Below are 12,522 nucleotides of genomic sequence, written 5' to 3'. Positions count from 1 at the left end.
GTCAGGCTTGGTGAAGTGATGTGTTTCTGTAGTCTTGTAACAGGTGTTGGCAATATTTACTAATTTCAGATAAACCAACTTTTGGTATTGCAAGGTGTTGTGTGTAAAGTGACAAGATTCCTATAGTGGAGGTGGGTTAGGCGCTTAGCTATTAGCTCTAGCAGCAGATGAGCTAATGATTCAGAAAAAGGAGTAAGGCCTTTGTTGGAAAGAAAAGGAGATGGCAATGCCGTAGTTTAGGTCCTTCACAAGCACTTACTGCAAATGAGTTAATGGTGGCTTTAGAGTCGAAGCAGGGGGAGGTCTGAATCATAGTTTCAGTTGCAGAAATTTTCAACTCTACCATGACTTGTGGGGTTTGAACTTGTTGCAGGGTTTACAACAATGAATTTAGAATTGAAAATGCTTTGGAATAATTATAGAGAAATTTCTAAGTTTTACCAAAAGTCTAAAAAAGATGTGATGCTTCATCGTTCATTAGCACACTCGAACCAACGAGTTCCTATCTTAACAATAATACACATATGAATCGAGTTAAGGCTCAATCCACATCAATTCTTTGTATTTCGAGTTTGATTATCCGAATGTAATTTACGCTGATGTGGTTAATGTTTAGCTTAATAAATTTGATTTTTTTATATTAAATTATGAATGAGAAAGAAAAGCAGAAAAGTATGGGCTACGCAAATATTGGGCCATGAGTTGCTTCTCATTATGGGTTGGCTCAACTAATCGATGCTGACCTTAGGATTAAATATTATTGTTTAATAAATCTAAAAAATAAAATTTCAAATAACTATAAAATCAGTTCAGCTGCACTACTTGTAAGGGAAAACCGTTTTCTGAGCTTTTTGTTTTGAACCCCCAGAGCTGCCTATCCTCAACCATGGTAACCAATCTCTCCTTTTCAATCCTCTTCTTATGATTTGTTCGCTGAATTGTAGTCGAATTCCTCCCTCATTTTCTAATCCTAATTATGGATCTGCTTTTCCGTCTTGGCGCTGTTTACATTCATCATTCATTTGGCTTATCATGAATTTTATTATATATACTATGTTTGTGTGTTTGTTTCTGTGACCTTCAATTTCCTTTTCCTTTTTCATAGTTGATTCATTCTATGCTTCTCTCCTCTTCGTATCTCTTTGGATCTGCCACTTGGTTCAGCTGTTTTTTTTTTCACCCGTAGTTTACGTATTGTAATTGCTTCATTTTGATGCTACTACCGGTTTATTGCTAGGTCCAGCTTACTTATTTTCTTCAAAATTGTTTCTGATTTCTTATGATATTTGATCATACTCAAACATTTCAATTTGTGCTTTTGTTGTTAGTTCTATTGATTCCTTCGAAAGTTTTCTGTTTGCTATTGTTACGATGATTATTTATGGCGCATTAACTTGTTATGCCTATTTGTTCTTCTTTTGTACTAGTAGTGGGATGAAACTACTGTTGATATATATAACTGATATTGTCATGATGTATACGTTAATTATCGAAATAATTGTCAATGAAGCACAGACTAGAGGATGAATAAGCCAAATGTTTTAATTGTAATGTTGTCTAGGAAGTACAAGTTCACATAGTTCAGATTTGGAGCTGAAATTAGGGCTTCATCAAGATCTGGAAGGAACTAGAAATCTTTTATGTTAATACAGCCAAGTTACACGATATATAGGGTGACTCAGCTCTCATGGTGCTGGCAAAATGCGATCTTCATTTTACCTTTGGATTATTACAGCTAGTATTATCCGTTTCAATTGTTGAATTTTACTTTAGAAACTTAAAATCAAGCTTCACTTTTAAGTTGCTGTATTGCCTCTATCTGGAAGACTGGAATCAATGAGCCTTTTTGTGTTGCAGATTCACTTTGTACTTCTAATTAGTCGACAAGGGAAAGTTAGATTGACGAAATGGTATTCTCCTTATTCTCAGAAGGAAAGAACAAAGGTATGGCTAATACATTTGTTTCAATTCAGTGTTATTTATGCAAATTGCAAAGTTTGCACATAAAGGACAAAAGTCTTTGTAAGTATTCAGTTCTTTGTCCTTTTAGTACCTTTGTTGATGCTTTTTTGAAGCTGCTCTTGTCTCATTGTATTAATGCTTTTTGACAATGCATTTTGAGAAGGTTATCCGTGAGCTTAGTGGACTGATTCTCACAAGAGGGCCCAAACTCTGTAATTTTGTGGAATGGAGAGGACTCCGAGTCGTTTATAAAAGGTAATGCTGCTATATGTTTTTAGCAATTTTACCTTTTCAAAGATTATCAACTAAGCTGGGATAAATTTGGCAGATATGCTAGTCTTTACTTCTGCATGTGCATTGACGAGGATGACAATGAATTAGAAATTCTAGAAATTATTCATCACTATGTGGAGGTTCTTGATCGATACTTTGGCAGTGTGAGTGAACATTAAACCTGACCTTTCATGGGAGTATTAATGGCCCCTTCATATTTTCAACTGACTGCAGTTTAATTTTATATCCAGGTTTGTGAATTGGACTTGATCTACAACTTTCATAAGGTATGTACAGTGTCGTTAAGAGCACATGGTGTACTCTAGGTGGTAGATAATATGGTCCAAGGCAAAAGATGTAAAAAGAGCTCTCGTGGAGTAAAGTTTAATATGCGTGTGTATGTGTTCTTTTATAAAATTTTCTTGTGTAAAAATATATTACTTTTATGTTTTGGAATCTGTCCTTCATGTTGCGGTGGACTGATAATTATGTGTGGGTTTTTTGGGTCTTCCAAATAAGTTCCGTGTTATATCAACTCGTGAATTTAAGTTCTGTGCTATATCAACTGGTGAATTTTGATCATGATGTCAACAAAAGTATTGGTGTCCGAATAATTGCATCCATCAGGAAAATACGGTTGATGAAAATAGGAGGTACATGTGTAATTTTGACATAGATTCAAGGGTATTGGTGATTTCTTTTTAACCCTTTTTCTTATAGATAATTTATAAATGCTTTAACTTGTGGTCCTGTTTGACATTGAAGGCCTACTTTATATTGGATGAACTCTTGATTGCCGGTGAACTTCAAGAGCCGAGCAAGAGAACTGTTGCACGTTTAGTAGCTGCACAGGTAAAATTTAATTTTTACTGTCAAACTGTCTTGGCTTTGATATAATTTGGAATTTTGCTGAGGGAATTTGGGTTTGTTGAGTTATAGGATTCACTGGTGGAGACTGCAAAAGAGCAGACCAGTTCCATTACCAATATAATTGCACAGGTCGCGAAGTAAGTTTTGACGACTCCCCCTGCCTTTTTGTTTTTATTGATTTTTAAATTTTGCTCTGAATTTTGGAGTATCTACGAAATACTTCTTTGAGAAATGAATTTTTGTGTTAGGAAAGTATACTGTAAATTGACTGACGGCGTTTCATATACAGATACTATATTATGTATATGGTCATACATTTTGGTTTCAATTATGAATTTGTTGGCTACGACATTGAAAATGACAATTTTGAATACAACACACTATTTACACGAATATATAAATACGATTATAATAAAATATAATATAAACATGACATGAATACTGTGGAATGTTTTATTGATTTTGCATGAGTTTAACCAGAATTTTCAACAGACTTGTATATTTTTTAAAGTAAACATATTTCTCATTTTTTCATGTCATTTAAGTTTAAAAACTTAGGAGATTAAGATTATGTTACAAATATGGATGGGATTGAAGAGTGCTGATATTGTTAGTCCTAAACAGCAGAGTGGGGCCTAGTTTGGATTAAGAAAAGCTTAACATTGTTTTATTCTCTAAATTAATAAGGATATTTGATACAATAAATTGATTGGAATTCATATAATATCGACAAGGATTACTATTTTTTTCATTAATCAAAATCTCATAAAACTTTTTATTTATAGCACAGCTTCACTATAAAAATGTTGCACAAGGGCTATGGGCCATGGGGCTCCAATGCGCTTCATCTTGAATCCCTCTTTTTGGTCGATGTCTGTACCCGCTTAGTCGATCAACATTAATCAGTACACTATAATCTATCCTCTTTCCTGTTTCCAAAATATTGCAAGCAAATGAGGTCAATCTACATCTACATCTACATCCGTATCTGTTTTTCGTTTTATATTAAAAATAATAATAACTTCAACTACTTTTTTACACATGTTTCATGAAAAATAGGAAGATCGATTTCTATTGTAAATTCTTTTCTGAGACTATCAAATAATCAGCAAAACTTAAAGGTAGAATTATTCAAGCAACATAAAATATGAACATTTAACCCTTTTTTTCTTTTAAAAAAATGTTTATTTTTCGAAACCCATTATTGGAAACAAATAAGACCAATGAAAATATCTACCTAACAATATCGGTGACACAAAATTTAATCCTAAAATTCTTTTTATACGAACCTTTAAAAAATATCCATGTCAATAGAACTAAGGAGCACTCCATCATCTTCCCAATTTACTTCTTTTGCGTCACTGTCTTTCCCGGTAAATTCAAGAGGCACTTCTAATGGCGGTGGGCTCTGAGAAGCGAAAATGTCGATCGTTATGACAAAAAGCTTTGGCCCATCATTAGTATAATAGACAAGTTTCCAATCCTCCAATGTAAGAAAGGAAATTGTATGTATTACCATGCAGCGTATAAGAGGCCAATGGATGCCACGGAAGAAAGGGTGTTCTTTGATTTCATTGGCACCAGTAGTCGACCCCAGTCGGCTGGCCGGGTCTCGGTTCAACAACGCATTAATCATCTGCCTACCTGCAAGACTAACCTGCATTCACCAACGTAGCTGTGTTTTCAGACAACGAAATGAGTCCATGATACTAGCCACCCTTTTTTTTTTCTACTTCCACCTTATGCTAGTTACCCGAACAGATACTTTCTAAATATATGAAAATCTTGAAAAAGAATTAACCATCAACCAAATAAAGATCTAGTTGGGGTAGCTAGCATTCATGCTGAGCAATCTCGTTCGAACATCAAATCTAATGAATGTTACCTCTTAAAGAACTAAACTGAGGTTGTAAGTTATGTCATGTGTTTCCTATAGTGAGCTAGAACTTGGTAGAAATTATTACCGGAATGCTACTGGGGAAGGAGAGATCCTTGTGCAAGATGTTGGAGAATGTCTTCTGCCTGTTTTTGCCCCTGAAAGGCGTACGCCCATACAGCATCTCATACAGCAAAATACCTGAAACTCCAAACATAGTTCCATGAATGTTATGTTTAACACAATATTAACATCTTTAGAATAATTAAAATGCAATTGGGGAAAAAGAGAGAATGAAGAATCTACTTACCGAGTGCCCACCAATCAATTGCACTACTGTGTCCTGCACCTGTAATAATTTCCTGAAACCAAGTAAATTACAACCATGTTTAATATATACTAAGAGTAGACATTATTTTCTAGCATCCTATCTCACTCCCACTCCCTTTTTTTTTACTTAAAGTACTGATATCCGATTCATTTCTGAACCATAACACTCTAAATATATGAAAATCTTGAAAAAGAATCGATTATATTCGTATTGAATACATATTCATATCCAACACTCACATCCGAGCCTAAATAACATAGGAAGCATCTAATAATTATTTGAGTTGACCCAACTGAGCATTGTTTTTTTCAGATGACATGCATGTTGGACAAACTCTTGAAGGTTTAAAAATATTATTGATTGCCAACATTAAGCATGAGAAGAGTGGGTGTAATGTATACAGGAGCAATGTATTCTTCAGTTCCAACAAATGAATTTGACTGTGTAGATGGTTCAGCAACAAATGTAGGAGGAGGTTGATTCCTGGATCTCCTTCTCTTGTTAGGCAAGGGATGTTTTAAAACCTGTACATTTCATTTTTCAAACTTTAATCTCATGCAAAACTGTATCATATTTTTGTCAAGATCATCCATATGTCTCTAAATTCTCTAAAATCAAAACTACGTACTTGGGGTTTACAGGGAGTCATAAATGATAAATCAAAGTCCGTTAAGACAACATGTCCATCTTTCTGGAGTAGAATGTTTTCTGGCTTCAGGTCTCTGTATATTATTCCTACCATACACCATTGAATAATGAAAAGCATAGTCAGCAGTTGTATATATGAACCCTTTGGATATCCGTTATTTGAATTAGGAGTTTAATCAAACATACCTAGACAATGAAGATATTCCAAACCAATGACAACCTCTGCTGCATAAAACCTGAAACATACATGAAATGTCAGATATCCAAGTGATTTAAACATGATTCAGTCATATTCACTTGTAAAATACTAGGATTCAGTCATAGTAGCCGAGTGATACCTTGCAGATTCTTCCTTGAAAAGTTTCATAGGCTGCTTATCAAGCAAGTTAAATAACTCACCACCAGGACAAAAGTCTGTTATCAAACAAACGTGGGTGGGAGTCTGTGGAGATATAAGAAATCATTAGCACAGAACTTCGATACCAGACAATCATGTATTTTAACTAGATTCAAATGAGATTGGTTTGAAGTTTTTGTTAAAAAAAATTGTTGTTTGAAACTTGCAGACAAAATTGGGTTTGAAAGTTTTTCTTAAGATTTTCTGATGGCGAAAAAATAAAGAGAAAAGTGTATTATATAGCAACTTGTATAGGGGAAACTAAGAATTTGAGAAAAAAAAACCTGAAAAGAACTGTATAACGAGGGAAGAAATGGATGATCCAGGAGTGAGCTGATTTCCCTTTCAACGCATGCTCGATGAACCTGCACAATTTACTCAGTGAGTCAGTTCTTGAACACTCAAATGTTGTCTGTTTTATACACAAACAAACAATGTGCATTATCAATGCCAAAAGCTTCCATCAACATTCATATACATAATCCACAATGTAAACACAAGACAACATGAGTTATTATAGCAAATTTTTATAGATTTTAAATATGTCTATATCTGAATCCACATACAATAAGCAGACCTTGTTTCGATTCAACATCATTGACTTCTCCATTGCCTTCATAGCAAATAATTCCCCAGTACCTTTCAGTTCCACCAGATGAACACTGCAACCCAGTAGTTTTGGACATGGAAATCAACTAAGAATTCACCCCATAAATAATGATTTGAGGGTTAAAAAACAATCTGCACTTCTAACACTACCTTCCAGTGTCACCACAGCCCAAGGGTTTTATGGGTTTAAAATGATGCAACCCAATTTTTTCACCACGAGAAGTGATCTGTTAAAACAAAACCAAAACCCCCAAATCATTTATCAGAGACTTCATCCAAGAAGAAATAATGAGTTAAGAAAATTTTCAATTTGGAAAAAGGGTACCTTCTGAATTGCTAGCCAAGAAGAACTATGTCTTTTATGAGGCCTTGGAAAGACTGGCTGAGAATGGAGAGCCCACAAATCTTCTGGTCTCTGAATATATATATATATATATATATATAATATAATTTTTACATGGACGACTAAGGAAATGAATGCTATTAATATTCCTAAGAGAAAGAAATAAATACCTTACCAAATTGGCATCAGGAAGTTCTCTAACTGCTTCATCTACATTTTCTGCTGTGGCTTTCACCTGATATCAGAACATCAAATCACTACAAGTTATTACCTACCTTACCTAACTCCCGGGTATGTGTTTGACATGATTATGTTCAATGATTACATACCAACTTAGCACTTTGTAGCTCCGTCTGCTCAGAGAGGCGGTTTTGTAGGGGTTCAACATGACCACTTCCATCAAGTTGGACGCCTATGAAATATTGAAGCTCTCCCTGTAAGCCACCAAGAGTTTCACACAATAATACATTAGAAGAATAACACTAAAATAATAACACCATCTCAAAATCTGCATACGTATCAGATGTAACTTTTAACCACCTTATGATCACGCATAGGTTGCAAATGAAATAAGTTCCAGAATTTCTTGCCTGCAAGTCATATCATACAAACTGTAACAATTCAGTCAAATGATGTTTCTTAATAGTATGCATATATGTATATATTTGTACGAACCGCTCTTTGTGTAGTTGATCAACTGAACGGTGATTTCCTTTAGTTCTCTAATAGCATCTCTTATCCTTGAGACAGTCGCTTGATCAGTTTCAGGTCCTTGAAGAAACCTGTAAAAAGAAAAAGTCATGTAGTTGTTTTAATATGTTCCTCTGACAATGGAAACCAACATATATCTGAAAGTTGATTGAAGTAGGTAGATGATGAAATTAACGTAGTATAAATTATATACCTGCAGTTCCTTCCCAAGATTTCCTCTCGTGTATATTCAGTCAATTCAAGAAAGCTATCGGATGCAAATATCTGCAAACATTGTAGTGGGTTTTCAGATACTATATATATATAGACTAAGAGCTTTGATATGTGAATTGAAACTGAGTTTTCGGATGAGAAAAATGGTACTGAAAAAGTCTTCCTTACAATGGGATTATCAGGGAGTCTAGGATCTGTGATAACAAAGTTCTTTTCAATACGTTCCAGGGTGGTTGCTAGATCGATCCCTTGGCGTATGTCCCTTTCTCTTTCAGCACGTTCCCAACTGTTGGTGCGTTCAATGTCTTTGGTCATTAGCTCCTCTGGTTCAACAATTGGTTGTTTTTCTTGCTTGGCTGCAGAGCTGGAAGTCCTGCCTTTAAGCCTACAGGAAGATATCATGCATCAGATATACTGATTTATGATTCACCATGGAGCTAATTGTTAAATGTGTTTGAGTAGCAAAGCTCAAAGCATATCATAGCATGCTTCAAGATAAACAGAATATGAGTAGGCATAATAATGAATATTTGTAGGAACTTAAACCAGAAAGACTCACCCCATTAAGGAAACGCGTGCTGATTTTCGACTTTTCTTGTCAAATTCCTGCATAGCAGTAGCAGTACTGAAGTCGGACTGTGGAGTATTTCTCCCAGGGGTACTAGTGTTCTCAATTTCAGCAGATTGAGGCAGGACATAACCAAGGTTGAATTTTTCCTGCTCTTCAACCTTGTTAGTGGCATCATTACTTATCGTCTGATTGTGAGAGTGAGGGTGTTTCACAGTTTGGACAACCTCTGTCATGGAATCTAAAGCCTTATCCTTCTGGCGAGCTGTTCCAGAATGTGAGGTATTACATGTTAAAAACTGAAATCACACTGTAACCCCCCCCCCCCAACTAAAGTATAATTTACCATCATAACGAATCAATGACTGGGGCAGTCCATTAGGCCTCACTGCCTTTTCAACGATTCCTTCTGTGTATTTGCTGACCTCCACCTGCATTCTGCATAAAACAGCATTCAATAGCTATGCATGCATTTGGGAAGGAAAAAGATAACCGTATGATGATAAATTATGCAGAAAAGTAAGGAAAACTAACCCAATGAATTTGATGGTTTTCCCATTATCATCTTTTATGGGAGTGACTGTTAGAAGATTCCAGAATGGAGTTCCATCTTTCTTGTAATTCAAGAGCCTGCCGCAATAACTTTTTCCATTCCGAACCGCATATCTAATCCTGGCTACCTCATTTTGGTCTGTTTCTGGCCCTTGTAGAAAACGGCTAAACAACAAATATGGCGATTATAATGATTGCATTGCATATCAGTTTAAGGTTGTACAGTACTTGAAATGATTAGTATTTTAAAGCAAGTATAAAAAGAGATGATCTACAATCAATCATGTGCCATTGACTAGCATAGAAAATTGCACTGATTTTGCGCTGCAGAATGATTGCAGGTTGTCCCATAGGCAGTCAGAAGACTCAGGACGGCTCCAATATCTGTACATTTTTAGAAGCAAGAACTTACCAGTTTCTTCCTATGACCTCCTTTGCTGAATAGCCGGTTGTGGTGAAAAATCCACTGCTTGCATACATTATAGGGCAGTCGGGTTTTGTGGCATCAGATACAACAAAAGTTTGCTGCAGGGTAGCTAAAGCATCCTTCAGCTCCTGTGACACTCTAGGAAGGGCTCCTTGATCCAGTCCATAACTTGATTCATTTGATGTCCTTGCTGATTCCACTGAAAATTTATCGAACGAGAATTTGGATCGATCACCATCTCCACTCGGCTTCATTATTTTGCTGGCCACTTTGAAGCTACCTTCTACAGCATCTGTCTGCAATGCAATACCCCATTCTGCAGTTCTTTCAGCTATGTTTGCTTCAGTTAAAATTCTATGCGAGGACTTTCCATTTGAATCTTTCCCTCCCCCATTCAAGTTTTTGATGGAGTCATCAAAGCTTATGTTGCTCGATTTGTTGTCAGCCTCTCCTCCAAAAGCCATCCACTTGTTCACAGGTTCTTTCCTTGCTTTAGAAACTGCATCCATTGATGATCCTTCCTCTTTCACTTGGGCTTGTGTGCTAGAACCCTCAACTGTATCACTAGATTGTCCAACATTTTGAGTACCTGCTGATTCAAAAACTCCAGTAGATCTCTCTTGCTCTCTACGGTTTGATTGATTGGCAGACGACCCCTGCAGTCCCCCGGCCATCGGTTTCTCTTCAGCTGCATATAATACCAACTCAGAATCAATACAAATGATCCTCAGAAGTAAAATTCAGGGTTCTTTTTCGGCTTATGAATTGGGAAAATTACAGTATAAGGAAACCCTTTCAAAGTCTCTAACTAGATATGCAGGAAAGTTCCAAATTTATTGCAGTTTATCCTCATTTTTGCACTATATAGAGCTATCTACTTTTAACAATCTACTAAAAACGAAATCAAGCCCCAGAACCATGAGCAAAATTCTAGGGAAAAAAAAGACAACACATTTCTGAGCTAATAATTAATTGAAAAGGGAGCATGTAGTTGAAAAGTTGAAAAGAGTTTGCAGTTTGAAACCCCTTAAAGTAGGCAGAAAAGTTGCACTCCCAAGTTTAAAGGGATAAAAGATACATACGGATGAGGATAATCAAGAAATGAAAACAAGGAGTGGTAATTGGTAACAACCTTAGGAGCAGAAACTTAGACAGCAAGCAATCTCCAACACTACTTTTTGATAAAAAATAAGTTAAAAACTTGCAGGAATTTGACAATAATGGTGTCAATGGCACTGTTGTTCCATGGGGGAAAAATTGAACCGCTAGAAGCTTCCGGGTTCCTTTTAAGAAGTCAAAAGTTATAAGACCTTTTTTCCCCCTTACACATGCAATCTAACATGAAGAAACATATCTTTTTAAGTTTCTGGTCCTGGATTGTGCTGGATTGGGTGTCAAAGAAATGAGAAGGGAAAAAAAGGTTAAACATCAGGATAACGTTCCATAAATAAAGACTTCCGAGTTCCAACTGCGCCCATTGGTCCCATTTATGTGGAATTTTGTAGTGATGGGATCAGTGTCATCAATTTGCAGTCATTTTATCCAGAATTTTACATGTACTTTCCCAAAACTAGCATCCAGTAAATCCGAACGTTCAGTTTTTCAATTACGGCCTTGTGTATATATATATATTACCATGGAGTTCAATAATGGAAAGAAAAGACACTTATCATGTTTGTGAGGCTATAAATACCCCCAAATGTTTGCAATTTTTAGAAGATATATTTCTCTCACTTTTTTTAAAACAATTGTTGTGTTGTTCGGGCAAAAAATAAAAGGTTAAATAGTTGACAGCCAAAATGAAGACATCAATGTGAAGGACCACAAGGTGATGGTGGTGGAACAATGGTACGGTTTTGTTAGCATCCACGTTCAATGCTCCATCATCAACAAATGAATTAGCCTTAGGGTCCATTGGCGACATAAACCGTCACCATACCCTACACCCATTTTTCATTTCTCTATTAAACATTTTCTTATTTTCAACCACACGATTCCTTCACCAGCTAAATAAAATTGGTATTTACACTTCCTTTTTTGACATTTTTGAGTCCTCCCTGTTACTGCTTTTTCTAACTTAATTAAATAGAAAGCGTCAAAGTTTACTTTAACCTACCTTTCTTCTGGGGGCACCCAGTGCTTCCCTTCCGTAATGGTATTAGCTTTTTTTAAAGACGTCTCAAGCCAAGCACTGGTGGAGTGATAGCTGTACTGTGCACAAGGCTAAGTTTATGTATTTAGTCCTTTCATTTAATAAATGCATTGGGTATTTCTTTCAAGATATATATGTGATCGATAACAAAAAAAAAATACATTTTTTTTGTAAAAATTGTTAGTTCAAAACTCCGGTAAGGTAAATCTTAAACATATGATCGAAACTCGAACAGAAAAAGAAGAAACAGGACAGGCTCCAAGGCGTGTATCAAGCCACTATCTTTAAGGTTATATTCGCCCCCACCTACCTTCGGTGTGCAAATGAGTTCCAAGCAAATTAACCTCGAGGATACAATGAAGCCAATGACTATTTGCGTTTTGCACTGACGAGAATAGTCCACTATGCACTAAGCAATGTAAAACAAAAAACTCAATTTCTACAAAAGATTTCTGCAGTAATACTTTATAGAATAATCTAATAATATTAGAAAATGAAGGAATTAAAGAAAGAGTATTAGAATTTGTTGATATATTTCCAAATGAAATCTCAATCCTATTTATAGGAATTTTCATGTCTCTTCATAGAGA

At 35.7% G+C, this 12,522-nt stretch overlaps 2 protein-coding genes across 5 annotated transcripts; one reads left to right on the top strand and one right to left on the bottom strand.

Annotated features, from left to right (window-relative positions):
• Positions 1–805: 805 nt before the first annotated feature.
• On the top strand, positions 806–4,039 carry LOC105762690 (AP-1 complex subunit sigma-1). Its single transcript, XM_012580528.2, has 7 exons — positions 806–889; positions 1,858–1,944; positions 2,126–2,217; positions 2,291–2,399; positions 2,487–2,522; positions 3,001–3,087; positions 3,175–4,039. The coding sequence occupies exons 1-7, from the start codon at positions 887–889 to the stop codon at positions 3,244–3,246; spliced, it is 486 nt and encodes a 161-aa protein (XP_012435982.1). The 5' UTR covers positions 806–886; the 3' UTR covers positions 3,247–4,039.
• LOC105762689 (phototropin-2) lies at positions 3,745–11,230 on the bottom strand. Of its 4 annotated transcripts, none has more exons than XM_012580527.2 (24): positions 10,913–11,229; positions 9,766–10,468; positions 9,336–9,518; positions 9,148–9,239; positions 8,793–9,066; positions 8,402–8,618; positions 8,214–8,284; positions 7,985–8,091; positions 7,850–7,899; positions 7,639–7,743; positions 7,485–7,544; positions 7,292–7,381; positions 7,117–7,193; positions 6,935–7,019; positions 6,642–6,722; positions 6,299–6,402; positions 6,147–6,196; positions 5,941–6,047; positions 5,714–5,836; positions 5,292–5,343; positions 5,070–5,182; positions 4,622–4,762; positions 4,395–4,513; positions 3,745–4,034 (listed from the first exon to the last, which is right to left on the bottom strand). In XM_012580527.2, exons 2-23 carry the CDS (start codon positions 10,452–10,454, stop codon positions 4,397–4,399), a joined length of 2,988 nt encoding a protein of 995 aa, XP_012435981.1. In that variant the 5' UTR covers positions 10,455–10,468; positions 10,913–11,229; the 3' UTR covers positions 3,745–4,034; positions 4,395–4,396. The 4 variants fall into 4 exon arrangements, with proteins under 4 accessions (XP_012435981.1, XP_052481356.1, XP_052481355.1 ...); XM_052625396.1 differs by lacking the exon at positions 10,913–11,229 and adding an exon at positions 10,805–10,866; XM_052625395.1 differs by lacking the exon at positions 10,913–11,229 and adding an exon at positions 10,559–10,793.
• Between the last annotated feature and the right edge of the window lie 1,292 nt (positions 11,231–12,522).

This window comes from Gossypium raimondii, chromosome 12 (genome assembly GCF_025698545.1).
Source record: "Gossypium raimondii isolate GPD5lz chromosome 12, ASM2569854v1, whole genome shotgun sequence".
NCBI lineage: Eukaryota > Viridiplantae > Streptophyta > Magnoliopsida > Malvales > Malvaceae > Gossypium > Gossypium raimondii.
Note: the sequence above shows the minus strand (reverse complement) of the source record. Positions and strands in the feature narration are given on the sequence as shown.